The sequence below is a fragment of the Bubalus bubalis genome, chromosome 19 (assembly GCF_019923935.1).
Source record: "Bubalus bubalis isolate 160015118507 breed Murrah chromosome 19, NDDB_SH_1, whole genome shotgun sequence".
NCBI lineage: Eukaryota > Metazoa > Chordata > Mammalia > Artiodactyla > Bovidae > Bubalus > Bubalus bubalis.
In genome coordinates, this window is record NC_059175.1 from 42,084,314 (window position 1) to 42,101,802 (window position 17,489).

At 37.8% G+C, this 17,489-nt stretch overlaps 1 protein-coding gene across 2 annotated transcripts in view; it reads right to left on the bottom strand.

Annotated features, from left to right (window-relative positions):
• The window catches only part of CDH6 (cadherin 6), a 154,999-nt gene that overhangs the window by 58,794 nt on the left and 78,716 nt on the right, over positions 1–17,489 (bottom strand). For both annotated transcript variants that reach the window (XM_006067800.4, XM_044932728.2), the window contains exon 2: positions 11,980–12,336. In XM_006067800.4, the coding sequence (XP_006067862.1) occupies positions 11,980–12,207 (228 nt within the window). In that variant the 5' untranslated portion in view covers positions 12,208–12,336. The remainder of the gene's footprint in view (positions 1–11,979; positions 12,337–17,489) is intronic.

Below are 17,489 nucleotides of genomic sequence, written 5' to 3' on the forward strand. Positions count from 1 at the left end.
GAGGCAGGTAGATTGGTAATCGTCAAGATCATAGCTTTTGTACAAGGTAAACGGTTCCCCCCTTTTCGTCTTTTTACAGAATATATAGAGTTGGGAGAGTAGATAGAACACTCAAGATACAAATGGATGATAAAGTAACTTCTTATAATCTACTCTACTTTATTGATTTTCTAAAAAAATTTTTTTAAACACTTTTATTTGGCAGTAATCTCAAACTTAGAGAATATACAGGTATAAAAATGGCTTAATTTGATTTCTGAAGGGAAAGTTTGCTCCCGGGAGGTATTTATCTTCACTGGGAAAACAAAAAAGAAACAATGCAAGGATGTAGAGTAAGTAAATGAGCCAGATTCTTAGGCTTCACAACTTATGAAGAGAAAACAATAAAGCATGCTAAAGTTTTATACAACTGTTTTAAAGCAGAACTTTCTTGGCATCTTCTCTTTCATGTTTTGCTTCTGAATTGTACTCATAAATAGTAGAAAGAGTTAAGATGAGATAATTTTTCAGAAATGATTATTTTTCCTGTGAGAACTCAAAATATGTTGATTAGAAGAATATATACTTGGTTAAAAAAAAAGAATTAGTCATTATACAGAATTTTTCTCTCCCTCTGTTATTCCATTTTTCTCTATAGCTGTTTTTTTTTGTGAATCACTGTAATCAACATTCTTAGGTCTTAAATGATTTTTCTTTCACTGAGCACTTGAGTCGTCTGCACAGTGTAGCTTCTTAGGAGTTTCAGGAAAAAAATTGTTTTCTGTTGGTGAACTCCGACTTTTTCTCTATTTGTTCCAAACTTTCTTCTGTGAGATCTTAAATAATGTCTGACTTTTCATTTGTAAAAGTCTTAAAGGAACCAACTTTTATGATACAGTATTATTTGCTATGTATTTTCATTTTTATCTTTCCTTTTAGATGTACATACAACTGTGTTATCCTTAATGTCTCTGGTTTCTACTAAGGAAGCTCGAGTTTTCTCCTAGTATAAATACCTGTGTCATTTTGATGTGAAATTTTTAGAAATAGTTTCTATGGAAAGACTTTCATAATGAATTTGGTTTAAATATTTACTACCTAACATAGACTAGATTTTCAGTTGTCAACAACACAAAACACTATCAATGATATCCATATTAAATCATCCACACCAATAAGTTGGTAGGAAGTTTTTAGAAAATATGGCAGGTTTTTATCTTTTGTGGTCATTATTGTTTAATTGAAGTAATATTTGTTTCCAATATGCAAAATCTGTACTAGGTATCTTTAAGGATAAAAAGATGGGTGAGATGTGTAGTCTAGGGTCTTGCAGAGTTTATAAAGATATAGATATTCAAAGGTTTAAATACAATATCTAAAGTACTAACTGAAAGACCAGACCTAGAACCCAGTATAAATCTGTACTCAATATACTAAAGGTCAAAGTTTAAAAAGTTTTGTTGTTCTTAAAAAGGGTAATTAAATAATTAAATCAAAAGTAATTTTCCCACAATAATAAACTTTGTTTCAATAATATAAGGATCTCATGTTATTAAATCCAACTTAACAACTTAGCTACTATAATTCCAATTTAAAACATTATTATATCCTAAGTGCAATGGTTATATTTGATTGTTAGATGCATTGAAGTTTTATAACATTTCACAGTAGTTTAAATAATATAAACTCCAAGCTGTGGTGTTAAATAACGATTTTTGAAATGAAATGAGATATAGCCTTAATAGCAGGATCTACAAGAGTCACCAGGATCATCAAATTACATAAAGTGTAGTGCTCATTTTATCTTTAGTTTATTTGAGATAACAAAGAGAACTCGGAACCGCTGTTGAGTTGTGTTTGCAGCTGCCTTAGCTGCTCTGGCCCCATCTTCTGGCCTATCATACTTGACTTCAGAGGAGACCGAGCAATAGCGGCACCGTCGCCTGGGCACCTTGGGTCCATTCTGCTCTTTACCTTTGCTGTTCTCTGCAGATGCACTCGATAGTCCTGAGGGGATGTTGCCCTCCTTACTCTGGCCTTCCCTTAGTTCCTTGCTAGTGATGATATGCTGGCCGCATTCTAAGCTCTTTCTGTATATTACCTTTATTAATCCTCACCTCAACAACTTTATCACTCCCCTCGTTTAACAGCTGAAGAAATGGAGGGCAGAGAGGGGTTAAATAACTCACCCAATATTACCCAAGTAGTTGGAGTGTAGCTAAGGATCAAACATAGGCACACTGCCCATGCTATTAACTTCACAGTCTCCGGTGAATAATTGTTGAATGAATGAAAAGCATTTTCTCTCCAAATCTATTTGAAAATGCCATAACTGAGATAGCTTCTTCAACAGTCTTCTTAACTCCAGTCTCCGTTGCCTCTAGTCAGCATTAAATCCCACATCCAGACTGATATTTCAGGCTTTTTGTTATGCTTTCATTATGGCCCTCAAGTCTTCTGAAGCACATCAATCCACCTAAAATATTTATCCATATATTTCACACATGTATACATTTTAATCTTTTAAAATGTCTCCTTTTTCTTGTGCACATGTACTTTCTGTGACTAGAAAACGAGAAGAAACTATACATAATTTTTTTCTGGTTACAATATATTTGTAGTTTTTCATATTTAAAATAATGCACCAAACCTGTTATTCATATCAATATGAGTGAAGTGAACTAGTGAAAGTTGCTCAGTCGTGTCTGACTCTTTGCAACCCCATGGACTATACAGTCCATGGAATTCTCCAAGCCAGAGTGGGTAGCTGGAGTGGGTAGCTGTTCCCTTCTCCAGGGGCTCTTCCCAATTCAGGGGTCAGACCCATGTCTCCTGCATTGCAGGCAGATTCTTAACCAGCTCAGCCACCAGGGAAGCCCAAGAATACTGGAGTTGGTAGCCTATCCTTTCTCCAGCAGATCTTCCCAACCCAGGAATTGAGCCAGGGTCTCCTGCATCACAGGCAGATTCTTTATCAGCTGAGCTACCCAGGGAAGCCAATGAAAATGAAAAAATCAGTGGCTTAAGAATCTGTTGACTGTTGACTACCAATATGTCAGGGATTTTTATCTGATTTTTGAATGAGTCAATCAAAATGATAATTAACAATTCTGACTCTAAAAGACATGTAAACTGGGATGTTGGCATTCTCTATATTTATGTTACCATTCTGCTCTGTGTCTGGAGTGGACCCATAACATGACAAAAAATGAAGAACTCTGGTGCAAATCAAATATTTACATGGTTCCATAATAGTACAAACAAGTTAAGGTGATGCATAAAGAAATACTTAACAATGTCTATAGGCTAGATTCAGGGGGATTTGTTATAATGAGCATGCAGAGTCTCTGTAACCTTCTGACAACCTCCAGTTCTGTTTGGTTTGTAAAGCATGGAGGGGAAAATAGCTCAGTGGGAACAAAAAGGATTTGAACCTTTAACTCTCTTTTATTCAGCTTGATCCCTCCATTTTCTTCAACAAATTGAATTATAAGCAGAAGGATATAGGATTCCACGGGCATAATCGCATAGAAGTTGCAGGATTAGGGACTGGGCCCTTGTTTGGCTTTCCATACTTCCCTCTGCCAGTGTGACCCAGGCAGCCAAACACTGCCTTTGGCTTTATGACCAAGGTCAGACATTCTAACTGTTCTGTTCTCCATGTGAGTGACTGCAGAGAGGGAAGGTCAGGACTCAGTGAATTGGTGTTACCCAGGACATTTTCTTAAGTGTAAAATAAGAAATTAAGGCTTTTGTCATAAAGAAAGTAAAATCAGCTCAATGAGAGTGAAAACAATATGAGGATTACTGCCAGTTATGGGCAGTTGGGTAGTTACTTTTTGAAATATTTTTTTAAAGTACGTCCAAGGAGCAAGTGAAGGCAAGTTTTCTTAAACACACTAACCAGTTGAAAACTGAAAATGTTAAAATTTCTGAGCATTAAATTTAAATGATGAAGAATAAAGATGTGCCCAAGGCACTTGTTCTGACATGGGGAGAAAAGATTATTGCAGGTGGCTGAACCAGAACAGAAGTTTCGAGAAGGTTATCAAGGAAAATAAAAAGAAAAGTCACTTTTTCATCATGATGACTAGAAACACACCAATAACATATCTAATTTTAAAATGCTCACATATAACTATTTTGAATAACACTGATATACTCTGGAAATTAAAACAAGAAAAATTAATACCTGTGGTGGATTCATTTTGATATTTGGCAAAACTAATACAATTATATAAAGTTTAAAAATAAAATAAAATTAAAAAAAATAAAAGAATGTAAGTAATAATAATGCAAACACATCTGTGTAACTCTTCAAAAGTAAGCTTTAATTTTTTTTCCCTTTTCTCTCTACCCTTGGATTTCACCCCTCAGGTCCTCAGTAGGTATTTTTGGTATTGAATTGAAAGCAATCATTGAATGCTAAACATGTTCTAGCATGTTCTAGGACTGTTTCTTCATTTGAGCCTCAAAATGGCTCTCTGATGTAGTGGATGTACAAGGTAGGGGATATAACACAGAAACTGTGAGGTCAGACAGAGGCCAACCGCCAAGTTCTAGCAGTAGGAGACCTCGGGCTAAAGCAGTGGACCTATCTGAGCCTTAGTTTACTTCTCTGTAAAACAGAGATATAAATATTATCTAGGTATTAGGTTGAACCTCATTGGTGAGGAGTGCACCTGAGACATTAGCAGTGTGTCTGAGACAAAGCAAAACTTGGTAATTGTTAGCTATGATGATGATTTAATCTGATGCTGATGTTCAAGCAACAATGGTTAAATGAGTCTCCAAACCATCCATCAAATTAGTACCAGGAGGTCTCTACTCCTAAGCTTATGATCTTCAAAAAAAATAATATAAGAAAGCAATCTCTTAATAATGGCATCTTTTAAATGGTCTTTCTGAATGAAAAAAATATTGCTTCATGTTTATTGAATTTGGACCATGTAATTATAGGATGCTTCATTCCTAATTGTAAAGGTGTATATGTCTGACAACTTTTATTTCTATGGGCTGTTAAAACATTACATCTAATTATCCTAAGACTAGCGGCTTTGTTGAATTGGGTAGACATTAATTTTAAAGACTCAAGAGAAAGGCATATTAGGAGGACCTGTACATCAGAGCCTCAAAGAGAACTCATATTTTCATGGTATTTAAAAAAGCACAGCATATCAATTTTTGGATAAACTTCCCCAAAGGAAACCATTACCAACTTCCAAAAAGCTAACATAAGAAAATATCTATGAAATATACAGTTTATCAAATTCCACAGAAATGGATCTGATATGCTACTAAAAATAGAAGCACCTTGAAAGCTTCTAATGGAAACTAGTTTTACCAATACATTGTGTAGAAGGAGAGGATTAAAAACATTGTGAAAGATAAAATGGAGGAGACAATGGAGTTAATCATTGCTGTGTGTTGGTTAATGATAATATGTGAACTTTGCCTATAAATGTGCATAGTTCTGAGATTTTAAATATATTCATCTTTGTATTAATGAATAACAATGTCTTCAAAGTCTATATCTACCTATGTTCTTACTGAATTTAATTTTAGACCATATACCACTTATCAAGGAATTGCTATATTATGTAAAGCTGAAAGGAAGGACATGGAATTTTCTGAAAACGGAAAATTACAATGCTTCTCTCTTATTTTTCTATTCAGTTTACATATAGCCAGAGATCACTTCATGGCAAACAGATGGGGAAACAATGGAAACAGTGACAGGTTTTGGGGCTCCAAAATCACTGCAGATGGTGACTGTAGCCATGAAATTAAAAGATGCTTGCTCCTTGGAAGCAAAGCTATGACCAACCTAGACAGCCCTGTATACGAGACAGCAAAAGAGACACTGATGTATAGAACAGTCTTTTGGACTCTGTGGGAGAGGGAGAGGGTGGGATGATTTGGGAGAATAGCATTGAAATATGTATAATATCATATATGAAACGAGTCACCAGTCCAGATTTGATGCACGATACTGGATGCTTGGGGCTGGTGCACTGGGACGACCCAGAGGGATGGTATGGGGAGGGAGGAGGGAGGAGGGTTCAGGATGGGGAACACATGTATGCCTGTGGCAGATTCATTTCAATATATGGCAGAAGCAATACAATATTGTAAAGTTTAAAAATAAAATAAAATTAAAAAAAAATAAATAAAAAGCAGAGACATTACTTTGCCAACAAAGGTCCATCTATCCAAAGCTATGGTTTTTCCAGAAGTCATGTATGGATGTGAGAATTGGACTAAAAATAAAGCTGAGCACTGATGAATTGATACTTTTGAACTGTGGTGTTGGAGAAGACTCTTGAGAGTCCCTTGAACTGCAAGGAGATCCAACCAGTCTATCCTAAAGGAAATCAGTCCTGAATGTTCATTGGAAGGACTGATGCTGAAGCTGAAACTCCAGTACTTTGGCCACCTCATGTGAAGGACCAACTCATTGGAAAAGACCCTGATGCTGAGAAAGATCAAAGGTGGGAGGAGAAGGGGACAATAGAGGATGAGAAGGTTGGATGGCATCATCGACTCAATGGACATGACTCTGAGTAGGCTCTGGGAATCGGTGATGCACAGGGAAGCCTGCCGTGCTGCAGTCCATGGGGTCACAAAGAGTCGGACACAATTGAGCAAGTGAACTGAACTGAAAAATAATCTAAGTGATTTTGCATAAAATCCAATACTCTTTCCTTTAACCATTGACAAGAAAATATGCACCTCTTTCTGTTTGCTGTGCTGGCATCAGTGACATTTTCACAATTTTCACAATTTTCCTGATTGTTCTATCTTGAAATCTTTGACTTTTGGAACCTCCTGCTTTCTCTCTCTTGGCTTCTGCATTCAGTTAATTGGGAAGTCTGGGTAACTCTCCCTCTGCTGTGTGGGCTAACTCATGCTCTTCCCTTAAGACATGATCCCAATCCCATCACCTCCTCTAGGAAGCTCTGCTGAACCCCTAAGCCCAGTTGGCCTCTGTCTTTTGCATTTCCACAATCCTTTGGGGATGCCCATTTTATCACCGAGCTTGCCACATCTTGCTATAATTATTGTCAATAATATTCTCCTAGGGCAGTGGTTCTCAAATTTCACCACATATTAGAATCATAAATACTTAATTAAAAAGCAAGTAAATTGGAATCTCTGGGGAAGTGACACGCAGGCCAACATACATATTTTTAAAAGCAGCATGTCTCAAATTTTAACATGTATGGTGGTGGTGGTAGTTTAGGCCTTAAGTCCTGTCTGACTCTTGTGACCCCATGGACTGTAACCTGCCAGGTTCCTCAGTCCATGGGATTCCCCAGGAAAGAATACTGGAGTGGGTAGTCATTTCCTTCTCCAGGACATCTTCCCAAACCACAGATTGAACTCGCAGGCCCTTGTTTCCTGTGCTCCAGGCGGATTTCTTACCACATATCCACCAGGGAAACCCCTTAGTATGCATAAAATTCACCTAAAATTCTGCTTTTGTTGAAAAGCAGGTTCTGATTCAATAGATCTCAGGTGAAGGCCTAAGAATTTACATTTCTGACAAGCTCCCAGGTGACACAGAGGCGGCTTATGCTAAATCAGCTAAAAGTTTCCCCAAATGGTTATGTATTTTAGAAAACAATATACTCCTTATCTGTATCGATACCTATATCTTAAGCTCACAAACTTTTACCCAATATAGGACCACTTCTTTCTACCCCTACCTGCCACTACCTTTTCAGGTGAGTAGAAGTGTTAAGAATTGTCTCATAAATCAGAGTTTGGGCCGTCAGTCTTTCAGCTGTAACTGGCCTTCCTCACTTCTATACACAACTAATGCATCCCTTGCTGGCTGTGCCATGTACATGTTCCTGTGTAAATCTTTATGGCCACAGAGAAATGCTGAGGGGCATTAATTAAGACAGCGGGGCTTCCCAGGTGGTGCTAGTGGTAAAGAACACGCCTGCCAATGCAGGAGACGTAAGAGACATGGGTTCAATCCCTGGGTCAGGAAGATCCCCTGGAGGAGGTCATTGCAACCCACTCCAGTATTTCTGCCTGGAGAATCCCCATGGACAGAGAAGCCTGGTGGGCTACAGTCCATGGCGTCGCAAAGGGTCAGACACGACTAAAGCAGCTGAACACACACACATACGCACACACACACATACACACACACACGCATTAAGACAGCATGAGAAGGAATGTCTTGCTACCTTTGTGCTTTAATTTTAAAGCTCATCTTGTATTCACTTCATGGTTTTATTTATTTATTTTATTGAAGTATAATTGCTTTACAGAATTTTGTTGTTTTCTGTCAAACCTCGACATGAATCAGCCATAGGTATACATATATTCCTTTCCTTTTGAACCTCCCTCCCATCTCCTACCCCATCCCACCTCTCTAGATTGACAGAGAGCCTCTGTTTGAATTTCCTGAGCCATATAGCAAATTCCCGTTGGCTATCACTGTCCTCCAGATCCATTTTCTGCATTTCTTGGACTCTTATGTGGCTTTCTTTTTTCTCCTTCTACACCTGGTAGCCTCTTGCTCCCATACCCATTCTCTCCTTTTCCTCCATTGTTACAGTCATTCCTATCGACTTGCACCCAAATAACTGGAACCAAGGAATGCATATATAAATATAAACAGAACACACATATAAATATTACATTACTTACAATGTAAAAATGTCTTTCTTCTACTTAAGTGCATTTGCTCAATGGCCTTACTTTTCCTCAGTTAATGCCTCTATCTGTTACATGAAAAGACGAATCTTTTCAGTTTTAGGTCTTAAGAATAGGCTTTGAGTAGCTATTACTTATGGGCTTCCCAGGTGGCACAGTGGTAATGAATCCACCAGCAATGCAGGAGATGCAGGAGACGTGGGTTCAATCCCTGGGTCAAGAAGATCCCCTGGAGGAGGAAATGGCAGCCTGCTCCAGTATTCTTGCCTGGAGAATCCCACGAACAGAGGAGCCTGGCGGGCTACAGTCCATGGGGTTGCAAAGAGTCCAACAGGACTAAAGCGACTTAGCACAATAGCACAGTTTAAGGTTCTATTAGCTTTTGTACATCTTTATATGTCAATCTAACCACAGTCTTTTGGTTCTCAGCGTTTGCACCAAGGCACTCTGGCGTGCAGCAGGGAACTCACTGCAGCACTGGGAAATATTTTTAAAAATTGAGGGAAATTCGGCAACCCTTGAGGTATCAGACATCTTGTGAATTACTAACTCAGAGTAGTTCACAGTTTCAACAGTAGGTGGTGCTACCTTCCTTTTGATGATGTCATATATTAATGTTTGTGAAGCTGAGTTTCCCACAATGCACGTGCATGTGCTCAGTTACTTCAGTCCTGTCCAACTCTTTGTGACTCTATGGACTGTAGCCCGCCAGGCTTCTCTGTCCATGAGATTCTCCAGGCAAGAACACTGGAGTGGGTTGCCATGTCTTTCTGCAGGGGATCTTTCTCATCCAGGGATCGAACCTGTGTCTCTTGCATTGCAGGTGGATTCTTCTACTGCTGAGGCACTGGGGAAGCCCATGTTAAAAAGCAAGTATGGTGCAGAAATCAACGTGGAAAAGTTGTGCAGTGCAAAAAAGTGGACCAACCTGTTGCCTCATGAGAAGCAAATCTGTTTTTCCTTTTTTAAATATTTATTTTTTTGCCCACTTTTAATTGTGGTAAAAAAGTTGTAGTCTTATCTCTTTGTTGATAAAATACAGACAGATTCACAAAAATGCCTTATCAATAGTTCAGGAACACCTCTTACATACATTTGATAGAGCAATGCTGGCATCTACGATAACTTCAGTTATCATGCTTGACTTTTTCCCCAGGGGATATTTCTTCTTTATGAATTAGAACATCAAGGAGGTGGGGGAGGGGCAGATGAGGGGAGGAAGAAGGGCAATTTTTCTTGCTGCCAATAAAGTATACAAATCCAATGAATCAAATTGAAGCTGTGATTGTGAAGGGATTTTCCCACAACCTTCTACATTTACCACCCACTGAGAGATCTGTTAATTACATCATTTTACTTTTGCAGTGATATAAAAATAATTAGCTTCCATGCATTAAAGATTTAATAGAGTATATTCAATGGAGTTTTCATCGATAACAATAACTTCTTTCTGCACCTACTATGTGCCAGCTACTAGTTCTTCTCACTTTACACTGCAACTCTATGAGGTAGATAGGCTTTGCTTCTGCATTTTCTAGATGAAGAAACCAAAGCCTGAAAAGGTTAACTACCTCTGTGGGCCACACAACTGGCACCTGTCAGCACAGTGAAACGGCCTCAGATCTGCCTGAGTCCACAGCTCGCAGCTCTTCCCCACGGCAATATCACCTCTCACAATTATAATCATAAAACTGATTCTTCTGGGGTTTTACCCATTGCTGCTTCTAGTGTTTTGAAATATTTGTATTTAAAAATACATGCTATTTTTTAATGTAAAATGGCATCACAATTTGAGAAGAAAAAGAAAAGAAAAAGGGGAGTCCATTATTTAAGTAAAGCACTTTTAAAAACTTAATCTTCAATGACAATAATGTTATTTGTATTGTAGAAAGTGCTTTTAAGATTATGATTTTTTTTATAATAATTGCCCTATTAATGTAGTGCTATTCAAATTTCACAAAGGAAATGGAGTGAAGTATGAGTAAGTGGACTGTCTTTCTTCAGCAGTCACACAGTGTGTGAATTTCATAGCAAATACAAGGCTAGTCCCTCAGGGATCCATGTTGATGTTCACCCCTTCACTGAATACTTCCTCTCTTATGTTATGCCACATTAATAATTCACTTCATTGGAAAAATGCCTGGTTACCTCAGCCCAAACCATGGACGGTTTTCCTTCATTTATTTTGGTAGATACTTAAAAAGAATACTTGCATCCGGTTATTCAGGGATATTTGATAACAGATTGAAGTGTGAACATGCAGCCCTTGGAATCTGTAAAATTTATGCTATTTGCATGATATCCAAATATAGATGTTCTAAAATTGTAGTTGTACTCATAAATGAAGATGTTTTATCATCTCTATTACGTTTGTCCCTAGTTTGTTTATGGAAAGGATAAGTGACAATTATTTTCCTGATCAGTACCATGTTCTGAAACAGAGAATCTACAAAGTACAGACCTGTATCCCTGTCTTTCTCACTTTTTAGCAGGATGCAGATCTTCTGCAGTGGGAATGTGACTGATGATAAAATTTCAGTGAAATTCATGATGACAGTATAAGCAAGCTGTTTCCCTGACTCAGCTCCAGTAGTCTGTAAGGGCTATAATAAGCCATGCCTCCTCATTTTACTTTCTGGAGTCAATAAAATGGTCAGATGATATTTGGAAATGGCACCTTTACATAACCATTTTCCTCTTTTGTGAACTTTGCCACAATTAAATCATAAGGTTTTGAAATGCCTGGTTATTAGCAATTATTGGAGACAAGACAAAAAAGCAGCAGCAATGCAACTAAATCTAAGGCAATGGTGGGTTTTGAGGATAAGGATCTCCGTTTGGTCAGAGCATAGTTGGCTCTGTAGGTAGCAAAGCTAAGAAATAGTTAATTTGAATCTGGCCAAAGGACAAATGCTCAGAATGTTTTTCTTTTTTTCTCAGAATGAGAAAAAAGGAAGCTTCCTTTCCTTACAGCTTAATCTCTCTATTCCTATTTTTAATACATCCTACTTTATAGAATAGCTGGACCACATTTTTCAAGCTAAAGTAAAAATTAAAGGATTTATGATAATCCTACGCGGATGGTTGTGGGCGTTTCATTTTCAACTGAAGCATTTCTCTTTCTTTGTTGCAGTGCTAACATTTCTCAGCTTCTTGCTACAGTCTTCTTTCTGAAACTACTCAAGTGAAAAAAAAAAAGTCTTACCAGATAAGCAACAATTCTTACTATATTGGGGGAAGAGTTCACATCCTCCCTGTTCTATTTATGAAAAGTAACTTCTTCAGGCTTTTCAAACTAGAATGTCAAAGAGCCCAACGGAATCCTACCTTGCCCACATACTGATAATCGGATCCCGTGTATTCCTCCAGGAGAAAGAACTGATTCCACATCCAGCTCCTTTTCGAACGGCTCAGCTCATTTTTGCTGTTTCCAGAGAGCTCCAGGGTCCTTTTCTTTGCCGGGAAACCACTAGTCCTCTTAGATAATGGAGTTGAGAAAGTTGGGTAGGGCTGGCCAACCCAAAAGAGAAGCAAGAAGTATCGGTAAGTTCTCATTCTGATGCCACAGTCCAGTCTCTGAGTTGCAGGTACTCCTCTCCTTGAAATGTCTTTTTTCACTGCACTGTATCCAGCCTCATTCCTCCTTTCTTCCTTAATGTTCTTGGCTTGGCTGTCAGAGAATATCTGGAAAGAATAATAACATATCAAGCATTTTTAGAGATGCTTAAAATTCAGTGTTAGAGCAAATAGCTCTGGAGAAAAAAGAGGACAGAAATTTGAATAGCAAAACAACAAAAAAGTAAGTTGGCTATCAATTTTGAAATGAGGAAAACGGTCTTTCAGATATGCTAAACAGAAGGCGGGTGCCGAGTATGAAGCTACTGTTTTCCTCTCTCCTTTTCTATCACTTAAAAATCCTATTTTAAGTAATAGCTTGCTGTAGGTCAACATGCCAGAGTGGATTATTTCACTACTCTTTTACCTCTGAGTATGTGGGCTGAGATCTGGTTAGAAGAAATGAGTTTGTGTTTCTGATTCTATTTGCATATTTATCCTCATGAAAGAATATCACAGACAATTTTGATTCAATTGAAAGTGGATAATGTTGAAATTTCACTAAAGTGTATTGAGCACCTGTGATGGGAAGGCAGAAACCTGTTCTGCAAACTCTTGGCTTCTGAGATGTGTTGTGATGGAACAGCCGGGTCAAACAAAGTTGGAAAAGACCTTATGTCTTCTCTGCAGAATGCTCATTAGCGTATTGACTTTTCTAAAGTGAAATTTTGTAGCAATGATGATAAGCCTGTATTTAATCCAGTATTTTCCAAACTTGACAGGAAAAGTTTTTTTCCTCATATAACCATAGGATGGGTTAATGAACAAGCTACAGAATTTGTGTTTAATAATATAGAGAATAAAATGAACAATTCTCTTCAATTTTCTTTAGGAAATCCTGGTTGGCTTTTATCTCTAAATTTTACTTGTATCATAGGCAACTAAGTTGCCTATATTAAAATTGGTCCTATAGTTTCTTTGTAATACTCACAGGTACATCAAATGTACCTCAATACTACAGTGAGGGCAATAGATGACAAGATCTTCAGAAAAGCCAGTGATTATAATTGCAGGTCATAATTTTCAATGAAAAATATTAATTTTAATATTAATTAATATAAATTGATTAAAATTAATTAATTTTTACAAACACAGTCTAGCATTAAAAAAAATCCTCATGCCAGAGTGCTTGGCAAAGATATTACAATTTGCTTTACCATTTTACCTAAACTAATGCATGCCTATATCTCCCTCCTAAATTTTCCCACATTTCTTGGGGGAAAAAACCAATAAATTACTCCTTTATCTTATTATTTGAATAGAAAAAATATTTTCTTAAATAATACTAACACAAAAATGAAGGGCTTTGTAAGGTAGAATATATGGTACAGTTAAATAGGTAAATACAGGTAAATAAATGCAGATAAAGGAACAGGTTTTAGGCAATCTGATCAGTATTTTTTTTTCCTCTATGTCTGAAAGATTTGTCCCTTTGTCTCCTAATTTTCTACCAGGTAAATGTATATATGACCAGTTTTTTTTTTTTTAACCTCAGCAATGAATAATTATAGCCACCCAACACATGTTTAAGTGGAAGTTTTCTGGTGGAATACAAGTGAAATATTTCATAGTGTTCAGCATTTTTAAACCTTTATTCCATTATTATGCATCTTCTTGACAGCAGGCTGGGGAAGTTGAAAATTCCACAGGTGAGTGAATTAGTACTGTGACAATTAGTCATGCTGGAAGAGTGCCAGGTACCAGTATATTTGTCATTATGTGGCCTTGGTACAGGTGTGGGATGACTGATGACCAATTAGGTAATGACAGTTCTCTCTTCTCATGGATAGGATATAAGGGGGACTGAGCGACCATATGGAGAAAAGCCCTCTAAAGACATCTATTCATTTCTAGCAGTTGAGATGGCACTGAGGTTGATTCAGTGGAAATTGCATTTTTCTTCATTTCCCACATTCTCTGTTATTTGCATAGACAAATCCTACAGTGAAGAGTTACACGTCTGCGGCTGCACTCATTGTGTGCCCCACGGTACTGGCAGGGAAGAGGGATGCAGAGAATGGAGGTGTCAGCTGTTTAAAAACTCCTAAAGGCCATTTTAAAGAAAAATCGATCCCTATGGATGTTGTGTGCAAACTCTACAAGCTGTTGCCACTTGAATATTAAATATTAGTTCTTTTTAATATCACAGATACCAAAATGTCAAGTATTTTACTTTTTTTTTTTTCTGCTTAGCTGGTAATAAGCTTTTAAAGTGGTACAAATTTAAGCAATGTCTCCAAGTATGATAGAACATCAGTTTAGTTATCAGCCAGCTCTTTTTGTATCAACTTGGGGAAGCAAAAGAGAACTGTGGACAGCTTGTCTGTGAACCCCCTCAGGGGCAGTAACCCTGGGGGACATACCGTTCATCCTTGAAGAATTCCCCTCATTCCCCCTGCAAGAGATTCTATTCTAGCAAAAGGGATTATAGCAGGAGCAGAGAACTGGGGCCGAATCCAGTGCTTTGGCCACTGCCCACCATAACCAACTTCCACCACGCTCACTGCTCCTCACTGCACTCCAGCCACTGAAATGGGGCCAGACACACGTGGACGTCTGGCCACAAGACAAATATCACAGCTCCTGGGTTCAGCACATCCGAAGGTGAGAAGGAGAGGATAGAAGAAAGGGTGTGTCCTTGTTAAAACTCAGTATGCAAAGCTACTAAAATTACTATGATCCACTCGTATTTGGTGTTTAGGGGGATAGCTTTCTCTATGAAATTCTATAGTTAAAAAAATGCCAGCCAACTCTACACTGTTGAATGTATAACTTAGCAATCCTCATGTAATAATATTACTCATGTAATACTACTTAATACTTCTTAAGTCAGGATTGCATGGTCATCAAGATGATCAATATTGGAGCCAGACTGCCTGGGTTTAAATTGCTATGAATTTGTGAAGATGCTTAATCTCACTGCACCTTAGTTTCTTGTTCTATAAATGGGAGTTATTATGGTAACTACCTCAGAGGGCGTTATAAGGATTAAATGTCATTACATGCACTTAAAACAGTGACTGGCACTTGGTAAGGTATTAATACATATTAGCCATTGTTATCATTATTACTACCACTATTGTTATTGTGACTATTTGTGTTGCAAGTTTAGAATCCATCTACAGTAGCCTGCAAAAGTGTGCCAAAGATAGTATAGTTCTCTCTTAGGCTTAAATACTTTTTTATTTTTCAAGAGGCATTTCCAAGCGAGTCAAATTCTCTTAAAATTAAAGAATAGAAGCATTTAAAAATCAGAATTAGTCCATTTGCTAATTATTTTCCTTTGTGTAGACTTCAGTGTTTCACAGTAACAGTGTAGAAACAGAGAAGATGGAAGCTTTATGCCCACAGCCTGCTTCCAGAAGAATATGGGCAAAAATGAAAGTTCACCAGAGGACAGACTCATTCGTAGATTCTATGTGTCTTTTCCCCCTTTCCATTTTGTTAATGTTCTGAAAATCATCTTTACTTTATTCAAGCGGAAACAATCAGAACTAACTTCAATGTTGTAATTTTACCTTGCAAAAATGGTACTGGATACACATTCTTTTATGATTTAACATGCTGATATTATATCAGATGAGAATTTGATATAGTCAAAATGAATGATATACCTATTTTAGATTTTAATCTAAAAATATGAAATGAAAAAGAAAACCCATATTCCAAACATGATCTTGTGCTATGTCGCTTTAGTTGTGTCTGATTCTTTGTGACCCTATGGACCGTAGCCCACCAGCTCCTATGTTCATGGGATTCTCCAGGCAATAATACTGGAGTGGGTTGCCATGCCCTTCTCCAGGTGATCTTCCCTACCCAGGGATCAAACCCATGTTTCTTAAGTCTCCTGCATTGGCAGGTGGGTCCTTTACCACGAGCACTACCTGGGAAGCCCAAACATGACCTTAGATGCAAAGCCGCTGACTTCTGAACAGTCAAAATATAGGAGAACCACATGGCAAGTAGTAATCAGATGTGCTCGTTCATTCGTAGGTGTCAGGCAGTAAAGTAAAGTGACAAAAAGTAAGAGCATACATAGACACCAAATTTTAAAATAGTAGGGATGGGTATTCAATTAGGAAAGAACCAAAGATTAGACAGGTAGGAATCAGTGAACTAAAATGGACTGGAATGGGTGAATTGAACTCAGATGACCATTATATCTACTACTGTGGGCAGGAATGCCTTAGAAGAAATGGAGTAGCCATCAAGGTCAACAAAAGAGTCCGAAATGCAGTACTTGGATGCAATCTCAAAAACGACAGAATGATCTCTGTTCGTTTCCAAGGCAAACCATTCAATATCACAGTAATCCAAGTCTATGCCCCAACAAGTAATGCTGAAGAAGCTGAAGTTGAATGGTTTTATGAAGACCTACAAGACCTTCTAGAACTAACACCCAAAAAAGATGTCCTTTTCATTATAGGGGACTGGAACGCAAAAGTAGGAAGTCAAGAAACACCTGGGGTAACAGGCAAATTTGGTCTTGGAATATGGAATGAAGCAGGGCAAAGGCTAATAAGAGTTTTGCTAAGAGAACACACTGGTCATAGCAAACACCCTCTTCCAACAACACAAGAGAAGACTCTATACGTGGACATCACCAGATGGTCAACACCGAAATCAGATTGATTATATTCTTTGCAGCCAAAGATGGAGAAGCTCTATATAGTCAGCAAAAACAAGACCGGGAGCTGACTGTGGCTCAGATCATGAGCTCCTTATTGCCAAATTCAGACTGAAATTGAAGAAAGTAGGGAAAACCACTAGACTGTTCAGGTATGACCTAAATCAAATCCCTTATGATTATACGGTGGAAGTAAGAAATAGATTTAAGGGCCTAGATCTGATAGATAGAGTGCCTGATGAACTACGGATGGAGGTTCCTGACATTGTACAGGAGACAGGGATCAAGACAGTCCCCATGGAAAAGAAATGCAAAAAAGCAAAATGGCTGTCTGGGGAAGCCTTACAAATAGCTGTGAAAAGAAGAGAAGCGAAAAGCAAAGGAGAAAGGGAAAGATATAAGCATCTGAATACAGAGTTCCAAAGAATAGCAAGGAGAGATAAAAAAGCCTTCCTCAACGATCAATGCAAAGAAATAGAGGAAAACAACAGAAATGGGAAAGACTAGGGATCTCTTCAAGAAAAGTAGAAATATCAAGGGAACATTTCATGCAAAGATGGGCTTGATAAAGGACAGAAATGGTATGGACCTAACA